This window comes from Ambystoma mexicanum, chromosome 2q (assembly GCF_040938575.1).
Source record: "Ambystoma mexicanum isolate Mex_15411 chromosome 2q, UKY_AmexF1_1, whole genome shotgun sequence".
Classification (NCBI taxonomy): domain Eukaryota; kingdom Metazoa; phylum Chordata; class Amphibia; order Caudata; family Ambystomatidae; genus Ambystoma; species Ambystoma mexicanum.
In genome coordinates, this window is record NC_090924.1 from 1,082,819,904 (window position 1) to 1,082,845,222 (window position 25,319).

Here is a 25,319-nt window from a genome sequence, read left to right on the forward strand (position 1 = left end):
TCCCGCCAACACCTCTTATGGCTCTTCTTGGCTCATACTGCCACATCACATGCACTTGCCAAATCTGAAGATGGCCCAAATCTGAAGATGGGTGCGGCTACTGGTGACCCTGTCTAATTGGCTGTGGGAAATATGACTCAGAATGACTAATAGAGCACTAAAGCGACGAGCGGTTTAAACATTTAAGGTAAACTGCTTTAATGTTCCAGAGGATTCCCAGCCTGACGGTGGGGACTATTCAAACAGCATGTGAATCTATGAAAGATATCAATGCTAGAGAACAGGAGTTACAGGTAAGTAGCTTATTCCTCATCAGGATTGTCTGGACATCATTCATACAATATAGATCGAGTTCCTGCCAATAAATAGACTAGAATGCAATTTGAGCGAGCTCTGTCATTTTATATGTATTGGTAACCGCAATGAAGATTACCCATGCTTACTGGCAGGGAGTCTTGATTCTATTAAAGACACAAAGCGACCATTATGCTTTAACGCCACTCTCCACAGCAGCCTTTTTTTTTATAGCAACTTTATTTATTTTGGTTACAGCATATAGAGTTAGTTAGGCACACGAGGTAACCCACCTCACATTTGACATTAATAAAATATGTTTGACCATTTCCCCCCCTCCATCCCTGTTACGATCGCCTCCACGGATCGTGAGTCATTGACTCCTATAGGCGGCAAGGGGGCCACTCAAGGTCTTCGAAATGTTCCCACCAACCGTGGTTGGAAGGTCAGTGCTGGGAATCGGCAATGGAAGTCCAGCACTGGGGCCCAACAGTCCGTGAATAGGTGCAAAGCTCCCTACTTTGCCGCCGTGACCTATCAGCCACCAGGATTTCCCAAACTTTTATCCACCAGAGGGATACCAGGGGGCCCTCCTGTGCCTTCCATTTGCGGGCCACTGTTATCTTGGCCGCCAATAGCAGCTGTGTGAACAGTTTAGCGATGCGTCCTGTTTTGGGGTAGCAGTCTGGACTTGCTACTCACAGGAGGATCACCTCAGGATCCATGGGTAGCTTGCTCTAAGTAATGTCCTCTATAGTGTGTATGATCGCTATCCAGAAGGCCCCCACCGTCGGGCAATCCCACCACATATGAAAGAATGTCCCCTGTGCGCCACAACACCTCCAACAGCTCGGATCTATGGATGTGTGGCAGTGGTGCAGGCGTTCCGGGGAGTAATACCAGTGGTGGAGGAGCTTCAGGGCACATTCCTTATTTGTAATGCATCTGGAGGTTGAGTTGATCCGTGTCCCTATTTCCACCCATGTCTGGTCCTTGATTGGGTGTCCCAGGTCTGCCTCCAACCTGGCCATGTATAGAGGTCTGGTCGGCAGCATGTCCACTTGGAGGAGTCGGTACAGTCTGGTGATCGGACCCCAGTACAAGCCCTTCTGGATGTAAGTCCTTGTGGCTCCCTGTGGCACTGGACCTCACAGCCGGATCGCCGGCTGTGAGGTCCAGTGCCTAATCTGGGCATATGTGAATCTCTCCTTCTCCGTCAGATGAAAGCGACTCTTGCAGTCCTCGAAGCTGAGCGGGGTGCCACCCTCGTAGAGTTGTAAGAGGGTCCGAGGGCCTCCTCTGGACCAACCACTAAAGTTTGCTGTATCCATTCCGGGAGAGAAATGTGGATTCTGGAGGACCGGGGAGAGTGGGCCTGAGCACTTGGGTAGCTTCTTCCTGCGCTGGGCCCATAGCCATGTGTCCAGGGTTGCTTTGGTGGACCATAGCATCGTTGGGCAACGTCTACAAATATAGCCTGCGATGTGCAACAGGGCGTTTAGCTGAAGCAGGCTTTTAGCTTGTTCGATGCATGTCCATTTTAGGGGATTCATACGTTCCGCCCAAGCCGTGGCGCTTGAGAGCTGAGCTGCTATGAAATAGTTTGTGAGGTTGGGAAGGCCCAGGGCCCAGGCTGAGGACGTGGCGCTCCATGACAGCGGGCAGAGCGCCTGGAGACTTGCCATGTGAGGAGCATCCAAGTTAATACCCAGTGCCTCCAATTTAGAGTAGTTCACCTTGAATCCAGCTGTTCGTTCAAAGGCTTTCAGTTCGTCCAGGACAGTGGGAAGAGAGGACTGACAGTCGGTGATGGAGATGATCACATTATCGGCATAGAGGGAGATCTTAAACTGCTCACTGTTTATGTCCAACCCAGCTATCTCATTCAATCGGATCCTTTGGGCAAATGGTTCCATAACAAGGGCGAAGATCCGTGGGGAGAGGGGGCAGCCCTGTCTTGACCCACACGAGAGCGAGATCAAGTTGAAGTCTTTTGTTTCACTGTGCGTCGTCCTTGGGGTTTGGTAATTGGCTAACAGCATCCTGCGGAAAGAGAGGCCAAACTGGAATGCCTCCAGCATGAGTTGCAGTCCACCCTCTCAAAGGCTTTAGTGGCATCCAGGGTTAGGACTGCCGGTCCTGTCGGTTCTGGGTGGCCACCTCGATGAGGTTAATGACTCTGCGAGTATTGTCCCCTGTGTTTCTCCCTCCGATGAATCCTGTTTGGCCCTGATCTATGATGGACGGTAGGACCAGCACCAGCCTATTCGCGAACACTTTCGAATATGCGATTCCGTCTATATTAAGGAGAGATATAGGCCTATATGATGAGCACTCTTTTAGGTCCTTACCGGGTTTCAGGAGCATGATTGTAATGGACTCCTGCATAGAGGGGGTTATGATGCCTGTGTCTCGCTCGGAACGAGTTGAACAGCTCTGTCATCGGGCCCAGGAGAAGAGGTCGAAAGACTTTGTAGAACTTTGGCAGGAAGCCGTCCGGGCCTGGGGCCCTAGGTTTCAGGGTTTTAACACTTCCTCAACCTCTTCAGCCATGATGGAGGCCTCCAAGGAGAACCTGTCTGCTTCTGAGAGGTGTGGAGGTCTGGCACCTGATATGAATTGTTCCTGTTGTGCTTGCGGTCCTGGGGAAGAAGTCAGTGTGTCGGCCAGCAGGGCTGCCGCTACCCGTAGCTTCGCCTCTTTTCCATACAATATTGTGCACTACGGGCTCTTCAGATCGGCAATGTAGTTCCACTGGCGGGTTCTGTCTAGTTCGTTTACCAGGAATCTGTTGGCCTTGTTGCCGTTTACATAATAGCTCTGCTTTGTCCTAATCAGGGTCTGGGCGTTGTCCTCTGCATAGTGAGCCTCTAGTTTCGTGCGGGCCAGCCTCACAAGTTTAGCGGATGTTGGTGACCATTTCTTATTTCTTATGAATTGCCTCAGCCTCTGCTATCTCTTTCTCCAGCTGGTCCTTCCTTGCGGCTCGTCTTTTCATATATGCAGAAGCATGGGCTATTAGTTCCCCCCCTGATGACCGCTTTCCTGGATTCCCATCTTGTTGCTGTAGAGGTGAGATCCGGCGGGTTTTCCTTAAAGTAGTTATGGACCGCCTTAGTGATGGCGTCCCCCACTGCCATGTCATATAGCATTGGTTTGTAGAGGGCCCAGCGAGGTCTCTCCGGGGGATCCGGGTCAAAGACCCTGGCGGTTAATAGTATTGGAGCATGGTCAGACAGGACCCTCGTGACGATCTCCACCTCATCAGTGAACGCCAGGAGTTGTGGGCTTGCTAGATCAGATCTATCCGGGCAGAGGTGCGGTGGACATGCAAAAAGAATAAAAAGTCTGCGATGTCCGGTTGGAGGACCCTCCAGGCGTCCACAACTCCCAGGGTCCTGAATAGATGACAAAGGCTTAGTGCAATTTTGAAGTCTCTGGGTGTCGGAACACCTGATTTGTCCAGCAGAGGATTGGGGACCCCCTTTCTCTACCTTTGATCCACCAGAACCTTTAGAGATGCCAGCGGTGCAGAGTCTTCTTGAGAACATTTCTCAAGTACAGAAGGAACTCTTAGAGCATTTAACTATTACACATTAGAGTCAGAAGAAATTTGCTGATAAACTCTGAAGAAATCCTCCAGATTATCAAGTGGGAGACAAGGTACGGTCAGCTTCCAAACACATTGCTCTTAAGGGGCCGCGTACATTTCAACCCAGATATCTGGGCCCGTTTTCAGTGGAAGCAGTCATCATCCCTGTAGCATTAAGATTAACACTACCATCCCACATGCAAATTCATGCTGTATTTTACGTTTCCTTATTAAAACCAATGAACCCAGGAACCAGGCTACAAAAATCTCCCAAGCCCATGATTATAGATGGAGAACCAGAGTTCCTAGTGAAAGACATTTTAGATTCCAAGATTGTCAGAAGAAAATTGTTTTACTTGGTGGATTGGAAAGGTTTTGGCCCAGTTCTAATATTCATGCTCCCCAATTACTTCAAAGATTTCATAAGAATCATCCAACCAAGTCGGGCCGGAAGGTCCATCCTTGGGAGTGGCCTTAAGGGCGAAAACTCCAAGGTTCATAGTCTAGATTCAGGAGTTCAGGCCAGGCGGGATTCTTTGTATAGATCATTGGGTTTAAGGTGGGTGTTAGCCTGGCACAGGTGGCATTCTCACAATTCACAGCATTAAATAACCATAGACTTCCATAGGGATTCAATAGCTTTTCAATACCCATAAGATGGCCGCCCGGTGAGTCATGGACAAGTTTAAGCAGAGATCTAGGCATTGGACACTGAGGGCTACTTAAGCCCCGCCTCCGCAGTAATATGCGGTTCGCGTTTGGTCCGCTGCCAGCAGTGTAACGCTACCGGCACGTCTGCTCACAGAACCTGTAAATTCAAAGAAAAAGTAATACTAATACTAGGAATATCTCACAGAATATCTATTGACCAGACAAGAATTACCTAACCAAAGTTTTCTGTCGCCGCAGTCTTCCAGGAGAAGAATTTTCTTTTTGTCACAGCTCCTCTTCCGTCATGAGTCTCCGTTCGCAGCCACAGCACATTCCAAGGTTTTCCTCTGTATCCGAAGACCTGCAAAACAAACAGGTACCTTAGTTATAAAACGAACATTACAGCAGTAAGAGTGAAGATATTCCTACGCGCATACGTACCTTAAGCCCCACAGATTTTTTCCTCACAGTTGTTAACCGCGCTTTGCAGTAGAAGGTTGTAGTGTTTTCTGACAAGACGAACTTACGCTGTGCAGGTTTCTTCTTCCTGAATACACGCGCAAACCTTCCTCAGTCAAAACACCCTGCCAGGATACGGAAAATGCCATCATGTTTTGTGCGCTTCATTTGTAGCAAGCGTGCCAACTTTCCACAAGAAAAGGTTTTCATATTATTTTCCTTGAAACTTCAAAATCAGGATGGAGAGCTCCCTAAACACCAAACACAGGTGAGTGTGGGTCTTAGAATTAGAGGCGAGTTACTTCTGGGTGGAAGACAGACATAGACTTCTAGTAGTTGTCTCTAAGAAGTCACACTACCAGCTGCACCTCCTCAGAGGTATTCTTCCTTTCCTCTCCTTCCCCCAGCAGCTCTCTGTCTCCAGAGCTCTGGTTCTCTCTAGGCTGGACTACTGCAACAGCCGCTTTCTAAATCTGCCTGCCTCAACTCTTCGCCCTCTGCAACTCATCCTTGAAACACTTGTCGCGCCTTGAAACACTTGTGTATGGGCGCGTTACAAATGCCATATCATATCATATCCAAAACAGGACTGCAAGACTTGTCCTTGGCCTCACGCCCAGGGATTGTATCTCTCGAGGACTGAAATCCCTGCACTGGCGGCGATGATTAAGTTCAAAACCCTCTGCATTGTCCACAAGGCTTTCTGGGGCCTGGGACCTCAATACCTTCAACTCTCTCTTCCTAAATATCTTCCTTCTCAAGCTCTTTGCTCATCCTCCTCCAACTCCCTCAGGGTCAGTCGCTTCTCCAGGTAACATGTTGGTGGTAGATCTTTCTTCTGCTGGGGCCTCCCTCTGAAACAGCCTCCCTGCCTCTCTGAAACTTGAGGCGAACCATCTCTGGTTTCGGAAGCACCTCAAGAGCTTCCTCTTTGCTTCTGCTTTCTCTGCTCCTCTCCTCTGCTCTCCCCTGCTGATCTCCTGGCTGATACTGAATCTGCACTGGTTACCTGGCTACCCTCTGATCTCGGGCCCAGGTCCCCTTCCGGCCAGTTGCACACCTGCAATTCCCCCTGGCAATCCCTGTACTCGGGGACTGTCCCTGTATCCCTACAGCCCCCTACCAGCACTTGACACCTGATGTCTGCACTTATCCTTGCACTTGCCACCAGCTGGCCGCACATTTTATTTTTTGTATTTGTCTTTATTTATTGTTTTGTTTAGTTTACTGTTTATCCTATGTATTGCACTGCCCCTCTCTCTCTCCCTTTGCCCCCCACACTTTTCCACTTCCACCCTCCCCTGCACTTGCGCGATCTCAATCTCTCCTGGCCTAGTAAGATCGTTGTCTCGGTCTTCCCTCTGTTCCCCCTCCCTTGCCTCGTCATGCCTTGAAACACTTGTGTATAGGCGCGCTATAAATGCCATATCATATTCTGTGAGAATATTCTGCTTTTCTGTTGAAGCAAAGCTTTTGTTATATTGCACTCTGTCTTTGAAACCTGTCTGCATGTTATAAAACTGTAAAATAAACCCACATTTATCTAGAAATATCTTTGGGACTAAAACCTCTTAAATTTCTAGGCAGTGCCTGCAAAAGGCTAACAACCGTCTCTTAAAGATTCTGCTGGAGGTTGTGAAAATGACTGTGGCAGTTGAAGAAACAATTGGTCGCCATGTGATCAGTTTGCTGGACAAATCTGGAAAAAGCCATCCACCTTCCAAAGTTATTGTTTGGGAACCAGACGTCGAAAAACATGAGACGACATGTGCCCATGAGGGCACTGCATCAGGTACCTTATGTTTAAATACAGTCTTGCTACTACTTTCTGAAGGTAATCTGAGCTTATTTGTACATGTAATCACTTTTTATCAAGTACATAAGTAACGTAGTTTAAACTATTCAAGAAGATAAAGCATAGAGCACACAGATACACTGTTCTAAATGTGGAAGAAATAGTAATAAAACAAATGCGCATTTCTTGTCTGTTCTATTGAAATGTATCAAACATATCCAAAATGTTGAACGGTATCAAGGAGCTGTTTAGCAAGATACAATAAAATCATTCATTTACAGGTACATTGAGAAGAACCAGAGAAAATAGAGAAACTAAGTAAATTAAGTGAAACTAAAATGGTGGCGATACATTCTGATTTCTATACAACAGTAATGAGCCAGGCGTTATTTGAGTACAGTACTTGTGGTAGCAATGAGCAGGAAGAAAGGTCTTTCAGAATGGTGCCGCCACAATAGTGCAAGGTCTTAAACAGTTGTTCAAAATCTTGAGAGGTTTAAAATGTTGCATCTTTTTAAGAAAAGTTAACTTAAAAAACGAGATTTAGAAAGACAAGAAATACAAGACTTGAAAGTAAGGATAGTGTCAAAAGTAAAACCTAAAGTTTTACAAAGGACTCTAAGGTGAGAAATCCAGGGTATGGAGCCAAGATAGCTAATTAAAAAACGGAGATGATAATGAATAGGTAGGTTTCAGAAGAAATTCTGCTTTTGTTGGTTTATCTTCAGTGAAGTCCAGACATCCATTCCTAAATGGCACCACAGCACTCTGATATTTGGTGAATGTCCTCAGAGGGCATCAGTTTGAGAGATTTCTGTCTCATCGATACAGTAATTATAAAAAGAACCAACCTAGTAATTGGATCCAACAGTTGCTCCACGTAATGGTTTGACTTTTTTCACAGTAATCCCCATTCAATTACAGTGACTTAGGCACACTGCATGGGTTACCTTCTTGCAGTATTTTGTATTCTAGCTAGGTGTAGAGCTTTGATGCGCCCCTTTCAGCATTCTTGTTAACATTGTTCTTCTACTTCTCTTGACTGTCTGTCTTTCTGATGTCAGGGAAAAAGCTGTGCGCCTTTTGCACTGTGTCTTTTCCTCATGGAAACGGGGACTCGTATGTGGTCATCGACTTCTAATGACAAAAACCTGACAATGACGATTATTGCTTCAGTGCTGAATATGGGATCTGTTTTCATAATGCTATTTCTGAATGCCTCATTACTTGATGATCAATCTCTGCTCTTCCGATACCAATAGGAGTTGACCCTGGCACCCAACAGAGAAGTTAGGTAGGCCAGATCTTGTGAAACTCAAAGTAATATAGCTTCAACAGGAGCAAATCTGCAGCTCTACTAAAAACGAATCATTCTTTTCATCTCTAACCTCTATCCCCATTCTGTGATCCTCAGCATTCCCCTGTTGCATGTCCTTTGAAGAGTACTCTTAATATTCTTTTATTGTTTGAAATCTTTTTATTGTCAAATTTGTAATAGTTATGCAACAAAAACGAGCAAATCAATTTCAGAAAGTGAACAGTAAGAAGAAAAAAGACATAAAGATTTCTAGCATATGTACTACCACATTTCCAAAACCTGAACCCCTTCCCCTGCCACAAGAGTCCCACATAAAGACGTAGGTCCCAGTCCATTCTTATTGTCCATTTTAAAACCAGCATGGAACCAAGGTGCTTGCAAACTGAAATTGGCGCTTATACTCACCTGCTATATAGTGTTATCTAGTTCAACCAGACAAGCTTACATTTCCAAGAACCCTTTAGCGCTCAAACTATTCGTGCTAGTATAATATTTGTTTAACTTTCTGGCATGATCCAAAAAGGGTTTCAATACCTTTTAAAAAGTTTTTTAACTTCTAATTTGCAGCATCTATCATTTTCTCAATAATTAGTATTGATCAGAGTTTTGTGTGTTTATTATTAGTTGGATTTCCATCGACATGCTATTAGCAATCTCGCTGCTACCAGCCCTTTTGTTTTTAGTTCTTCCAACCTCTGAGACAAGTAAATGGCTTTTCCATGAACCACTGGGTCACTTGGGACTTGCCTGTCTGAAATCAGTGTTATTTTCTTACAAATTGCTTCCCAGAATTTAAGTTTAGAACAGTTCCACCAAATATGCAGGAAAGTATCTGCCCCTCCAACATAGCCCAGTTGCTTTTTTTGATAAAGTGCCTTATGTTGTCCTGGATACGGTACCATCTATAAATCATTTTACAGTGCACATCTTTATGTTGCATGCAGATTGATAATGTGCTGGTCCTGCACCATAATTGGTTGCCATTGTGCATCAGATAAATCCTGGTGTCAATATTTATGCTAGGCCTGTATGTGTGGATCAGGTTTTGAGTCCAGCTTGGTTGCTGACATGTTACTTTAATTTGAAATCTGGCCTTTTGGGGGAGTAATGGAGCTGATCAATTTCTCAAATCTAGTGTTGTTTAATCAACTGGGGTTTAATTTGTGCATTTAGAATCCAGTGTCTAGTTGCATATAGTGTAAAATTCCCCTCCATCTGATTTGAAATACAGTTTTACAGTTCTGGAAAGAAGATCTTCCCTTTATAGAAAAGTTGGCTTACAAACTCACACCATCCTTTAATCCATTTAGAGAAAGATGTGGAGCAGTAAGCCCGGGACAAATGGGCATTACAATTGATCATAGAATGTATGACAATGAAAGGTATGCACTTAATCCTGACTGCCAGCCCAGCCCATCCCAGACTCTCATTTTGGTATTGATAGATGGAAGCTCATAAACTGCCCAATGTCTTTCATCAGGAGTAAGCCATAACACAACTCTAAACTGTTTTTCACTGACCTGATCCTCCAGAGATTTCCACAACTTCTGTAAACAGAGGTGCTAGGAAAGATTTTCTTTTTGAACTTTTCCCTCCATAGATTCTTATGGCAACCCAAGTCTTTTTGCCTATTTTTGTAACCCTGACTTGATTTTTCGAAGTCAGTAAAGCTTCTGCTTTAGTTCCCTTTCTTGTTTTGCTCATTCTTATGGGGAAACTAACTCTGTAAGTAAGACTGTCTGTACTGGGAGACTTTGTCTCTCTTTTGGAATGCTTGTTTGTTTACAATTGCACACACCACCTTACAGGGAAGAGTAGTTTGGATACTTTGTATGCTTAAAACCTTTTACCTGATGACTTTTTGGTTACTTTGATGATGTGCCTAAGACAAGCTGGTGGCAGCTGTGTGATTTTTAGATTTTGTAATATTTTTCTCATGAACGTTTGATGTGTTATTTTGCCCAGTACACCATGCAGAGGACTAGAAGGGTAGGAAAGCTGTAGATTCAGGTCTCCTTTGCGGTCATAATAGACCATTAGTTTGGCTTTAGAGGCCTAACATATCTAGTCAGACTTAAGCCTCCTAAAAGGGTGAGACTCTTCTTTTCTAAATCAGCTTGATCCTGTCTCTGCTGGCTACTTTTGGTTGTTGGCGCCAAGATTCCGCTCGGGGGACCGTTTTGCTCAATAAGTTCCCGGGAGGATAGCTCAACGGCAACGTGCTGGCCTTGGAAGCAAGACACGAAGCAACACATGTTCGATCCCCGGGTCCGCGCTTAGAAACCTCTGGGTATTTAAGCACGTTATAAATACGCAACTAAGACAAAAAAAAATTACAGGATTTTTTTCCTTTTCTTTTTTAGTTGCGTAGCGGCGCCTTGATGCCCGCGGGCTGTGTGAATACTTTAAAAATGCAAAATAAATCCCTAACATAACATAACAGATCAAGTCTGGGTTTATGCAGAGTCGGTAAACACATGATTTATCATGGTGTTAGCATAGATGGCAACAGCAAATGTATATAGATGTATCATTGCCTGATGTCATTTAGGCTGCAACGCTTAGAAGTGCATTGCTTCACTGAAAAGAGCTGTAAGGGGCTTCGCTGTAACACAGTAAGGTACCTAAATGTAGTGGTATATAGTATCTCTATAGAATTAGAATGCTTTCAGATGTGATATGACGTATATCTGAGTGATATATTTTTTTGAGCTGGCATTTATCCAATCCTTCATCCAATAATTTACTCACATAGCTCATAGAAGGTAGTATAGGGAGGTGTTATTCAGATTTAGGAAAGAAATACAATAGGGTGACTGGACAGTAGAAGTGCTTTGGTTTCTATTTCCAATTAAGTACCTTAATGGGATAGCTGCACACCAGTGAAAAGCAGAGATTTAAACCCTGACACTCATGAACATACAAATAAATTGGGTACACTTACCAGGTTATTGCGCTTGTCCTTACAGGTTGAGATATTTCAAAATCATTACATGTACTCGGACTCCAATACAGACAAACAAAACTCCTACCTCACTCTTCTTTGGGATGAATGGTTCTGTAATCTTTTGAAGTAATGGGAAAGTACCTAGAAGCCCCTCCACCATCCGACTTTGGAGAGTCTGACCGTGGTGGAGCCTCCAGGGAAAAACCCCTTATGGGGGGGAAAAAACCCTGTGAAGGGCTGCTAGAGAGCGATGTTTCTGGTGGAGAATAATCAGCCCCTTCGATTGAACTTCCCAATCTCCTCTATAAGTGCTAGGTGCAAGTAGACACAGAGAGGGATTAATGACACGAAGTATAGATATTACAGACCCAAAGAGAGGATATTGGCTAATCTCTAGAAGGCTTACCCTAGAAACACTTAAATCAGACCCGGATGACCGGAGGGTTAAGTTGCTGGATGGCAGTTTTGGAGAAAACAGGGGGAATAGTTGCAAAGCCTAACAAAGTGTAAAGAATGAGAATTAGACTTAGTCTTTCCCCTCCCAATCCTGATCCTGTTAACGGAGAAGGGATGTCACTTAAGCTTACCACCAGAAGGAGACTCTGGAGAGACGGATCCCCTGCTAGTACTGGAAGGAAGTAGGTAGCCTAATAGCCCGTGTAGAGAGATGGATGAATCCTTAAGAAAGGAGATTGTAATGAATGGAAAAATACTGGGTAAAGCAAGAGAAATGCCAATGAAGGAAATCTGATTCTATATTCAGGATCGTACCAAGACCTGCGTCCTAATATCCCTGGATGAAGGATCGTCTCGTAAAGACAAGAATTCCTCCGATTCCACAGAAGGCGGAGGAGAAGGCAGAGAATCTGATCCGCGATCTGATAATTGCCTAAAGCGAACGGTAAAGGGAGTTACAATTACAAGTGAGAGCGGGGATACAGACACAGGATAGCCGCTTAGTTCTAATAAGGACAGAAGTGGAAAGGCAGAGGGTACGAGTGCGTACTTACGTCTGCGAGGCGCGGGTGGACTCTGGAATGAGAGTAGCAACGCGCCGATGTGCAGTTGATGGATATGGAAGTACTGTTCGCCAGTCTGGGGGCGTGGCTACAGCCTCTTCCTCATGTGACCCTACGGCTATACCGTAACTTGCCGCAATGGGATTCTCCATGTTGGATGAGTAAAATGGACGCCGTACATCTCGCCCATTATCACAAGGTTCGCGTATTCCACAAACCATCACACAGGTTTCCATAATTATTAACAAAGAAGTTTAATTATTATTAAAGATGTACTAGTTGGTTCACTGTTAAATCTTGCCGAGACGTGTTTCGACCAACAGTCGTTTTCAAGGCATTACTCTACAGTCTAATGGCATAATTCAGTTCATTTGATAATTAATGATATTCCAACATACTTAAAAAAATATCAGTGTAGTCAATTGTTCATACATTATCATTACCATTCCAATTTTGAACATTCGGATTGACTCAGAAGAGGTTGAAGAGCAGAAGAAAATTAAAGTAAAAAAAAATCAAATAATAAAAAGAGAAAATAAATGAAAACTTATTAGTCAACACTTATTGTTACTTTGTCAACTTCAACACCATATTGATTCATCAAATGCATATTACTTGGTGGTTACCAGTGCCTTAAACAGTAGTTTCCTGTGAGTTTATCAAGTTCCCTTTATTATATACTCCAATCCTCTAAATCAATTAAAGATAAGTCGATCATCCACACCAGTGTCTGTTCTTTCTTTGAGTATTGATAAATCAAATTATAAGTGAAATTCCCCCCTTCATGCATCTTGCCCAAAAGCATGCATTAGCTACTCGTGTTAACATTCATGTGTAGTCTAATTTTACCATTTGGTCCCACAGCACATTGGTTATAGTCAAACCATGGTGTGTTAAATGGGATATTATTCAATTTAGACTCACCAAAGATGTAATAGTCTTCTAATGTCTTGCAAGATAAGTCACAAGTTCCTGAATGCAATCAATTAATATGATTTTACAAATTGATATTTGGTATTAAAGCAGTTTGATATATTGGAGATTAAATTAGTCTCACCCTTGATTAACTTTCGATAAATGTTCTTCAGTTATTTGGATTCTTCTCCTTCGACAACTTCAAAAATGCGGGTGATTATTAAGTATAGCCAATATTGAGCGAATTAGTTACTGTGATATCACTCAAAGCGTGATATTTAGTAATGATGCAGTTCATTGGAATATACATTAAATTACTCTCACCCTGAAGTCAAATAATGATAAATACTCTTCAATTGTTAGGCTCACAAATTTACAGGTGATAATTATCAGCATCTAGATAAAGCCAATAATCAGCCTGTTAGTTACTGCGATACCATTCAAAGCATGGTAAAAATTGCAATTTTAGCATCTAGTCATGAAGTCTGAAATTTAAATTACTGCTTAACAAATTAATATTTTTCAATTCTCTCGAACTGGAGCATAATCCTGGTCGGGCCTCAGTGTTTCTGCGTGGCAATCTCCCGTGATCGCCATTCTGGATTCAATTATATAGGCAGGAAGCTATTGTATGATGTCACAATGCATGCATTGTCTGTGTGTCAAGTCTTTCTTCCATGGCATTAATGATATTATCAATATTACGAGTTGATTGTTACTTTAACCTTTACTCAAGAGTGGTTATATTAATATCTAATAAATTGTCAACAGTTGAAATTCAATTGGGCGCGATCGCCCCCCGAATGAAAGTTAAAGTACATAGTTAAATTCTTATTGGTCTCTTATAACTCACCCTGGTAAAGCAATAGGGTATCAAACATAATTCTATACATACAATAGTTAGCCAAGTAATCTTAACGGTGTAATCTGTGTGTCCGTCGATGAAATTCAACTGATCACATAACCAAACAAAATCTTATAATTAACATTACGCGTGCTGGTGGAGCAACTGGTCTCAGTTAAATTATTGTGCCATAGATCAGATGTTTTAAAGATTTTCATGAACATGCTCCATTCTAGCATTTCTTATCTTCAATTATGCTGTACACTCCCATGATCAATTTCAAAGCTCATATATTGGAAAATACATTATAAAAAACATTTATCTCATGTTTACAATTTAATCCATATCTTAAGCAAAGTAATTTACAAAACGTCTTAGATTCTTTTTGTCTTAGCATGAGTTTCTGATCTCCCACACGAATACAAGTTTGCACTTTACGTAATCCAATGAAACAAATATTGTCTTTATTGTCCATTTGGTGCTGTTCTTGCCAATGCACTCATATCTTGTGAGTTAAGGCTGGACAAGTGTTTACAAATACGTAACTCACGTATTGTTCTTCCCACATAAATTCGGTGACATACACAAATAATCGCAGAAACCACATATTTTGATCTGCAGTTAATGAGATCTGTAATTTGAACTTCTGTGCTATCATGTGTGTATATATTGGTATCCGGATATGCATGCTTACATGCTACAATTACCACATTTGTAGAACCGTTGTGTGCGTGGCCTCATCCAGGCACAGGTTCATGAAGTCTGCGTAGCAATAGGTTTAAGAAAGGAGGGACTCCATTCATATTTTAGGGTAGGTGCCTGAGTATTTATAAATGTTGGTTTATTGTCTATTTACTCATTTAGATCGTCGTCGATCTTTAAGAGGTGCCAGTGCTTATTGACAATTTCAAATAGCACATTTGTGTCCGCTGAAAATTTGGTGTCTTAACTCACTTTACGTTTTTCTTTTTGCTTTTCGGATGTTTTAGGTTTTAACATATCATTCCTGTGCATAGTTCTGATTTTTTGGTGAGCTTGGGAAATACATTCTTCACTATATCCTCGCTCATAAAATCTCTTGCTTAGCAAGTCATATTCTAAATCAAAGTCTTTGTTGTCGCTGCAATTTCTGCAGGCATGAAAAAATTCCCCAACAGGGATGTTCTGAATTGTGGATTTTTTGTGACAACTGGAGGCAGCAAGAGAGGAATTGTTAGGAATCAGGGTTGGAGGAGGTGGAAGAAGGTGCAAGGGCTCAGGAAACGGCATATGAGACAAAACTACATTACCCAGCAGCCCTGGGAACTTTTTGTAGTTCTGGCTGTGCGCGCGTGTAGCCAGCTGTTAGTAATTAGGACAGCTTATCAGGGGCCAACGGTGCACGGCAGGTGTGGCTTATTTTGTCTACGGGGCGAAGCCATGCCAGAGCGTTAGGAGAATGTTGGCTTGGAGGACTGCAGCGACGGACAAAACATACAGAGGTCGGGGCTGGGTCCTGTAAGAGTCTTGGTGCAGCTGACAAGGGAAAACACGAGCTGCAGCTACGTGCGATGAAAGATTACGCCCGGGAAGGCTTGTGAGCTTCCCGGACGCAAGTTAAGTGTTTTTCCTTCTATGCTATTTGAACTCCTCGACTGCAATGCTAGTGCTATTTTGTGGTTACGCTGATGTCACCAGAGGAAATGGCAGTTCTGGCGCACGCTGTATTTCATGAGGCGCATGTTGCTTAGTTAGCGGAAAAGTACTGTTACGAAAAAATAACACCTGGAGTGTAGGGGCGTCTGCATGAGGCGCTCTGGTGGGGCGCATTGTCCTACGCAAGACACAGTGAAGTAACTGTGGATGGCAGAGTGAGGCAATAAACGACAGTCCAAACGGGCCAGGGTTAAACTTAGTTCATGTCACATGTTCCGTGCCTGTGCTATGACTTTAAACTTGTTTCTGTGACATGTGTGCAAACGCTTGCCCATTGGGCCATGTGTAATGTTTTCTCATGTTAGGGAGCATATCCCTTATGTATGTTTCATCTCGCTTGCTTCTATGTAGTTCAGTCCATGGTCTGTTCATGAGTGCCTGTATCAAGGGGTACTAGAATTATTCCAGTGCTTCCATGTCTGTACTAAGTGGATTCTGGTTGTGCTGGAAGAAGGACTATGATATATGTTACTGTGTCAAGATTTTAGACAGTGTAGAGTTTTTTCCTGTTACTTCCCCGATCCTATCCACATTGGGTATTTCCCTAACCCTCTATCCGGTATTCCTATTACCCCCTCCCCATCCACAACCTCTCCCTAACCCTCTTCCCCCCCATTGGCTGCCACGTGGTATCCTGTTGGTATATATCAGATACCTGTGCCAACCACGGGTGGAGGGTCGACTTCATACAGCTTCTGTGGTTCGGGGGAGAGTGTCGACACTTCTCAACCCCATGAGTGTGTATAAGACTTTGACAGGAATTTCCTGTTGGATTCCTAAAAGTTCCGGCTCGCTATTTTGTCATTCTTAATATATAGGTTCAAATTCTATGTGTCCTGTAAATTCCAATGTATAGTCAGCAGATCATCTTTTGGCTATACAAGCGATTGATTTTACTTACTCACATTTCTCTGCATCTAACATACTTCACATAGAAATGGTGAAAGAATTTCTTTGGTTCACTTCGAACAACTATTTTCTATTTGACCAAAACTACTATCTTCAAACCAAGGGGGTAGCAATGGGTGCCAAGTATGCCCCATCGCTAGCCAATCTCTTTATGGGACAGTTTGAGGAAACCCATGCTTTGACCAATCCAGACTTTCAACATCAGATTGTTATGTGGAAATGCTTCATAGACATTTGTATAATTTGGAAAGGAGCATCAGATACCTTTCAGCTATTCATTGACTATCTGAATGACAATCTTGGGAGGATAGCTCAGCGGCAATGTGCTTGCCTTAGAAGCAAGACGACACAGAGCAACACAGGTTTGATCCCCGGTCCTGCGCTTAGAAACCTCTGGGTATTAAGCTTGTTATAAGTAACCTATCATATCTTAACAGGTTTGGGTTGGAATTTACAGGACACAGTGATTCATCACATATAGAATGTTTAGATTTGATCCTATATATCAAGAATGACAAAATAGCGAGCCGGACATTTAGTAAATCAACTGAAGGGAATTCCACCCTTTTTGCCTCCAGTTGTCACAGAATTTTTTCGTGCCTGCAGAAATTGCAGTGACAACAAAGACTTTGATTTAGAGTGTGACTTGCTAAGAAAGAGATTTTGTGAGAGAGGTTATAGTAAATAATGTATTTTCCAAGCTCAACAAAAAATCAGAACTATGAAAAGAAATTAGATGTTAAAACCTAAAACATCAAAAAACAACAACGTAAAGCGAGTTTAGTCACAAAACTTTCAGAGAACACGAATGTGCTATTTAAAATTGTCAATAAGCCCTGGCACATATTAAAGATGGACAATGATCTAAATGAGTACATAGACAATAAACATTTATATATACTCGGGCACCTAGCGTCAAAAATAAAGAGTCCCTCCTTTCGTAAACCTTTTGCTACGCAGACTTCAGGAACCTATGCATGGATAATGCCACACGAACAAGGGTTCTACAAATGTGGTAATTGTACGATGTGTAAGCATGCACATCCAGATACTAATGTTTACACACAATATGATGGCAAATAAGTTCAAATTAAAGATCTTAATAATTGCAGATGAAAATATGTGGTTTTTGCGATTATTTATCTGTAATCTAATGTATGTGTCCCGTACAATACGTATTTTACTTATTCGAGAACACTTGTCCAAGAGGCTGCCTCTTGCAGTGCATTGGCAAGAATAGTACCAAATCGACAATGAAGTCATTTGTTTCATTGGATTATGTAAAGTGCAAACTGGTATTCGTGGGGGAGATCAGAAAATCATGGCAAGACCAATGGACGATACTTAAATTACATTGCTTAAGATATGGATTAAATTTTGAACATGAGCTGAATGTTTTTTTATCATGTATGTTCCAATATATGAGCTTTGAAATTGATCATGGGAGTGTACAGCATAATTGAAGATAAGAAATGCTAGAATGAAGCTCGTTCTTGAAAATCTTTAGAAATCTCTCCTTTATGGCACAATAATTTAGCTGAGATCAGTTGCTCACCCAGCACGCGTCAATGTTAATAAGATTTTGTTTGGTTATGTGATCGGTTTAATTTAATCGACCGACACACAGATTACACTGTTAAGATTACTTGGTTAACTATCTTATGTATAGAATTATGTTTGATACCTTATTGCTATACCAGGGTGTGGTATCAGTATGAGACCAATAAGAATGTAACTATCAATTTTCATTCAGGGGGGCGATCGCGCCCAATTGAATTTCAACTGTTGACCATCCATTACATTAATATACCCACTCTTGAGTAAAGGTAAAAGTAACAATCAACTCGTAATATTGATAATATCATTAATGCCATGGAAGAAAGACTTGACGCACAGACACTGCGTGCGTCGTGACGTCATATAATATCTTCCTGCCTATATAATTGAATCCACAGCCACCAGTCAAGACCCGCTCCTCAGCCTGATATCAGAAGTCCCTTGTTGCTTATTCGACCCTTGGACTGGTGGAACAACCAGTCTCGACCCCTGCTTGCCAATGCATGCTTTGGAAGCCTTCGTAATTGTCCCTGGACCACCCGGTGGACTGACCAACTCCCTTTTGTGCTGCCACACTGCAGCCATCACCTTTCCGAGAAGAGCAGTGGGATTCACAGGATGTTCAGCTTATGCCATAAATTTCCTGTCCCCGCAATATCAGCTTTCTCACGAATAGGGAAGCCAAGCTGGGGTTGCTTCTTTGTTTACAGCTGGAAGATCACCTGTCTCTGCCAGATCATGGTGATCTCCATTGGAACCATCCTTAGGAAATCCGGTGAAGTTTTCTGTGACCTCTGCACCCGCAACCCCTGGGCTCCACTTGCCCAATCCACCGACAGAAGATTGCAACCCCAGCGAATTGTGGAAGACCTGTAGTGTCACCTGGAAGAATCACAGTCAGGAGGTAAGTGAACATACCTGTTTCTGTCTCCAACTGTCTCCCATAGTATAACATTGGGTGGAGTGCCATTGTCCCAAACTCCTTCTGGCCTAGACTTTGCTTGTCGAAGCTGGGTCAAGGATCCTGTCCTAATACTTGACATTGGAACAGGATCGAGTGGGGTGTGCATCTAACTGAAAGTAAAGACCTACCTTACTTTAAAGCACCTTTCAATTACCACCCCAGCCCAGTGCATCAGATGTGAAATACATTTCTTGGAGAAACCATAGTGAAACTTGTGACATTTTTGGCACAAAGCCCCATACATCTTAGGGCTAGACTTCATAAGACTTTGTGATAATTCTGTCTAAACTAACTGTTTTTCCTGCATTTAATTACTCTCCTGTTGACTACTGGTATTGAATGAATATGCAATTCTAAGGATAACTGTAAATATATATATAACATATATATGTATATATATATATATATATGTATATATATATATATATATATATATATATATATGAGATTTGTGTTTTGAGTACAATACTTGCCTGTGAATATTATACTTGGTGTGTTTCGAAAGGCGTAAGAAATAATTGTATTTTCATATACTTACTGACTAACTTTAATTATTGGTGGTGGTCTGCGTGGACTAATTGTAGCACTAGACCACTGTCATACTTTTGCTGAGACAAAGCCTTGAATGCTCATTGACCTACCTTGATTAGGTGTTGGCTAACCTCTGTGTCTTCCCTGTTTACCATAGATAGGATAGCCTCCTAAAATCCTCCCCCAAGACACTGATTTTAGAAATCTATCTTAACAAGGTGTTAATTCAGCCCACGAATATCCAAAGTTGTGTTGCTTGGAAGTACCACTGTATGTTAGGGCGGGTACATTGGCCACTCTCACAGTTTGAAGAACATTTTCAGAGCTATTTTCAGTTTATGGCCTTTACAAATAAACTGCATAAAATCTGTTTGAATAGATGGAAGAATTTTCCCCAGACCTACATGCAGTTCTGCTCTATCAAGCGCCAAGCAACGTGCATAAATAGTGCTAGTTTGTCCAGGCTTCATGACCTATTCTCCATCAACCTTGCGTGTGATGTTTTTGTCTGAAGAGACTGCCATAAAGGGCCTCAAATTCACATGGTTGTCACAGCCATTCTAGCCTTATCATTGCTGCTTTTCTTCCAGTGTTGGCCAGTTATTAAGAGTGTCTCTCAAGGCCCAGAATCTCCATATCTACCTCCAGTTGGGTTACTCTGATTTTTATTTTCAAGTGAACATCAAGCCGAATGGGAAGGTCCAGTTATGTCCTCTCAACAAGATCCTTAACTTTGCTACCCGTGTTATGCTCACCTGGTTCCACGGGGGCGCCACCCAGCAGTTGGGGTTCAGCTGTCCCTCCTTGCGATGCCCAGATGCGACCAGCGGAAGAGTTCTGCCTGGAATACAGGTAAGCTATGGCCAGGACTGGGCAACCGGGGTAAACGGCCTCCCACCTCCCTGTAGATCTGCGACCCTTCTGGACTTCTCACCTTGTTTTAGATGTTGGCGGGTTCTCCGTCCTGCTGTCTTGGCAGGGGCGCGTTGTGCTTGGTGGGCAATGGCGATCGAGTTGTTTCACTGATGCCGGCCCGTCTTGAGTCTTTCAGGTAGGTCTTATTGCTGTGAATATTGCTGTTCTTGCATGCCTTTTAAACAGTGTCTTTTTCTTCCTAGGTACGCGGAAGTCCAATATGTGGCAAGGCGGAATCTGTGTTTCGCTGGTAAGTATGGGGGTTTTTGGAGCGCCTTGATGCAGTGAGTAGGCGCTATGCGCTGCGCTTAAGATGCCTTGCCTTTGCTAACCTGTTATCTTTTCTTCTCCAAAGGTCACGGTACTCGGCCGGAGTATGGTATTCCGTAGTGATGCTGATTGAGGAGCGGCTGGCGAGGTAAGACTTTTGGCACAGTTCGTTAATTGTACAATGTCTAATGCCTTGTTTCTTCTCTTTTACAGGTCCGTCGATCCGAAGGAGCGCTGGTTCCAGGATGATGGTAGGAAGAGCTGCGGACCGCTGGCGATGACGTTCAGGTAAACTGCTGCCTTTTCTCACGATGTCTTCTCCTTTCCTTTGCAGGTGCTGTTCTTCCGAGGTTCGTGGCTGAAGCTGAACACGGTGAGCGTTACGTTGCAGAAATGCAAACTAACGTGAAGCGTGTCAGTCTATTCGGGTGTGGTTTAAATAGCTTCAAGAAAGAAGTCCAGGTAAAATAGTCCCCATGGTACCACACCCAAAAACACTACACTGCAAGCCTGGTTTCAAGGAGCCAGGTTATGAGGATGCCTCCACATGACTGCCATTAATGAAAAGTAGTTCCCAAGCGCAAGTCCATATTCAAACATGAGCCTGGCGCCAAAGGCGCCAGGACTGGCCCCAAGAATGCCTAGGCTGCAATTTCTTGGGTTTAATGGGGACTGGAATCAAGACTCTCCCTGGCCCATAGGTTGGCCAGGGGGTCTTCAGAGTGTGGGTCGTGACAACCAGAACGCTCTTTGAACTCCCTCCAGAGCTCTGGTTCTCTCTAGGCTGGACTACTGCAACAGCCTCTTCCTCAACCTCCCAGCTTCTGCCCTGCGCCCTCTGCAAGTCATGCAGAACAAAACTGTGAGCCTTATCCTTGGCCTCAAGCCCAGGGACCGCATCTCTCCGGCACTGAAATCCCTCCACTGGCTCCCGTGGCTGCAAAGACCCGCTGCATTGTCCACAAGGCTTCCTGGGGCCTGGGAACTACTTACCTTTAACATTGCCTTCCTAAATACTGTCCCTCCCAAGCCCTTCGCTCATCTACCTCCAACCTTCTGCGAGTGAGCAGGCTCTCCAAGCAGAGATTTGGAAGGAGATCTCTTTCCTCAGCAGGCACCTCCCTCTGGAACAGCCTCCCTGCCACCCTACGTCTTGAGCCTGATATTCTTAATTCCGGAAACTCCTCAAGACCTTCCTCTTCTCCTCTTCCTTCTCTCTCACCCTGCTAACCTATCTCTCTGCTCTTCCCTCTCTCCCTCCTTTCCATACAGCTCACTGACTGGCCGCCTGGTGTACCTCTGAGTCTCACAGGTCCCAGGCACCCCTGCCAGTCCTTCTGCACTTGCCTCAGGGCCCTGCACCCCACCCACTCCCTGCACTTCAATAAATCCTGAGAGCTTCTCTCTCTGCACTTCCCCAGTCTCTACTGATTGGGTACATTTGGTCCCCTGCCCCTCTCTTGTCCGGCCTGCACTTGTACTACAGCTCTGCTGTAGATTGTTCTGACCTTCCTTGTCTCACCCCTTAATGTGCACGTGAAAAAACACTCGCAGAGTGCATTGTTCTACCATCCTTCTTCCGGATCCATACCTCGGAGGCGGAAAGAGCTTTACACTCACTAGATGTAACTATGGTTTTCAAATTCTACTTGCAGAGAACTAAGGAGTTCCGCTTATCTATCAGACTGTTCATTGCCTTCACGGGCCGCACGAAAGGACAACCTATCTCCAAACAAAGCCTGGCAAGATGGGTCTCGTTATGCGTTACCCATTGTCATCATTTGAAGGGCGACCCCCACTCCAGACCGCCTTCAGCACACTCCACCAGAGGAAGAGCGGCATCAGTAGCATTTCACGCAGGGGTTCCCTTGGAGGACATCTGCAGAGCCGCTACCTGGAGCACTCTGTACACGTTCGCTAAACACTACTGCCTATCAGAAGATGCCAACAAAGAATCTGCAGTTGGACAGGCAGTGCTCCGCCACCTCTTTGCAAAAGGTAGGACCAGCCTATTTTTCCACCTTTCCCTCTATTCAAGCATCTGAATCTATGAAAGATCCAATGCTGGAGAAGTCTTAGTTACGTACCTGCAACAGTATTTCTCCAGCATTGGTATCTTTCATAGATTCACATGCGCCCACCCGCCTTCCCTGAGAGGCTGCTCCTATGCTCAGCACCCATCATACTGTAGTTCTTATGGTCCAAAATCTGAAGATGGTTGCCTAGGGCGGAGCTTAAGCCCTGCCACCTCATTGGTTGCGGCCATAAAGGACCAAAGTGAGGTGGAGGGACTACACAATGGAGTGGCTCGTAAGCCACAATGGAGTATCTACATGCATTCTCTAGGGGAGAAGGGATGTATATTAAACATTTTAATAATTAATTTTTATCACTGAGGATTCCCAGTCTGACGACGGGGAATATTCAAGCATCTGAATCTATGAAAGATACCAATGCTGGAGAAATACAGTTACAGGTAAGTAACTAAGACTCACCAACCTTTTAGTTTAGTTAAAAGTGTAACGGAAAGGAATAGGTTTTAACACAGGATGGTGGACTTTTGGATACAGACATTCTGACACTTCCAGTTGAGGCAAGCAAACCCCTCTTAGTAGTAGGGTCTGGTAGGGGTTTTCCTTTATTTTCTGGTTAAAATAAGTCTTTAGCAACAATATGCCACATTTGTATCAGTTTCCTCCTTCCACACCCTTACAGTACCAAGAATAGGAAGGCAGAAGGAGCTACCAGGGAAGGTAGCAGATTGACAGGAAACAGAATACAAAAACAGCTTCAGCGCAACGAGAAGTTGCGACACAAGGGTCAGCCATGTACGAATGCTTTTGTGTTGACTGGAAACAAGCCCCTCCTTTGGGAGCATGAGGCATCATGTGCTGCGTAGCGGCCATGTTGTGGTTGGCCGGATCAGTATACTGTAGAGGTTCAGATCTTGGTTGGCAAGCGATTTGACTGACTTCTCCATCGGTACCAGAATGACCTGGGGCGGGGAAACGCACCATGACAGTATATATACCCATGTATTGTCCCAGGTGACTGTTCCATTTACCCCCTCCCCTTTTACCCCCCACAACCTGGTCAGAATGTGACTCAAACTCAACCGATTGTAAGAAGCTCACTGCTTCCCATCAAATCTGATGTATCATCTATTGTGCCTTCTTTTTGATCAAAAGAGCATTGTTTCTCCTTATATGTATAAATACATAAATAAATCTTTAGCTGACATTTGATGCGCAGAGCATATCAGTAACTCGCCTGAATTGCAGATTTTTCGGTACTGTGATTGTGAAGCTATGATCTGGAAAAGAGGAAGGTCTTGGCCCATATATGAATTTGTATTGATTTCTCTCAGATTCAGAAAGATCTTTCTTTAGTAAGGAGTGAAAATTCATCACTGTCTTTGGACCCCCACTTTTCTGGACCACTCATTATATCCAGGATGACTTTCTTTGACTAGTCTTCTGGTAGTAGAAACGTGATCTCCATCTTTTCCTTCAGCCAGCCCTTTTAATCTCAGGTCTTCTGTCCGTTATCCAAATCCTCGATCAAGGACTTCATCTTTTCTTCTGTGACCATGGTCTTTCTATGTATTTCCTGAGAACCTACCTTCATCTGTAGGTCCTGTATCAATTTTTCATTCGTGCCTACTCAAACTGATGCTGTCCCCAAGTCATGTTTCAAGTCACCGATGTCTTCGATTAGAGAACCAGCATTCACCCGTTACTCCTCCTGAAGGCCGGGCCTTTTTTCTACTTTTCTCAGACAAATTGTTCTGTTGCTGCTCAATAGGAATCAGCAACCAAAGGGCCAGTAGGGTGCTTTTATTACCAGGTGGACATCGTTTCTTCATAAACCTTCACAATTTTTCCCTTTTTATGATCTTTTCCTGTTTTTTGCATTTTCTATTTTTTACTTCGTCTAACGTTTTGATAATACCCAAGTTTTTCACTAGGACTGTACATCCTTGTTGCTGCCCTCCGGTGCTAATGCCGACACTCTGCCATCCGCTGTATTAAGTTACAATGTGTGTTATAAAAATGGTTCTGCAATATGTGCGCCGCCTGCCCAGTCTCAATTTGATATGTATCCTCTTTTTTGAAGTGTTCTGCCCTCCAGTGCTGATGCCATCACTCAGCCACCCACTGTATTAAGTTGGTTTCTGTGTGAAAATTACGTATCTGCTTACTGTCAAGCCCCAGCCCTGTGTCCAACTACCTAGCGCTCTGCTCTTCAGCACTACCTCCCACATGCTGCCCCCTGCTGAAACAAGGAAATGCTTGCCCCTACAAATGCTGCGCCAACCTGTTCTCTGCCCACCCAGTCACAGCCTTCTGTCCTAGTGCTCTGCCCTTCGACACTACTTCCCACATGCTGCCACCTGCTGAAATAAGGAACTGTTTGCCTGCAACAAATGCTATGCAAAACTGTGCTCCGCCCGCAGCGCTGTGCCCTTCAGCACTACTTCCCACATGCTGCCACCTGCTGAAATAAGGAAATAGTTGCCTGCTACAAATACTATGCAAACCTGTACACCCACACAGTGGCAGCCTTGTATATCACTACTTAGCGCTCTGCCCTTTCGCACTACTTCCAACATGCTGCCACCTGCTGAAACAAGGAAATGTTTGC

At 43.7% G+C, this 25,319-nt stretch overlaps 1 protein-coding gene across 3 annotated transcripts in view; it reads left to right on the forward strand.

The window, feature by feature from the left end:
- AKAP9 (A-kinase anchoring protein 9) overlaps nucleotides 1-25,319 on the forward strand; it is a 2,953,299-nt gene that overhangs the window by 950,315 nt on the left and 1,977,665 nt on the right. For all 3 annotated transcript variants that reach the window (XM_069648423.1, XM_069648424.1, XM_069648425.1), the window contains one exon: nucleotides 6,580-6,788. In XM_069648423.1, the coding sequence (XP_069504524.1) occupies nucleotides 6,580-6,788 (209 nt within the window). The remainder of the gene's footprint in view (nucleotides 1-6,579; nucleotides 6,789-25,319) is intronic.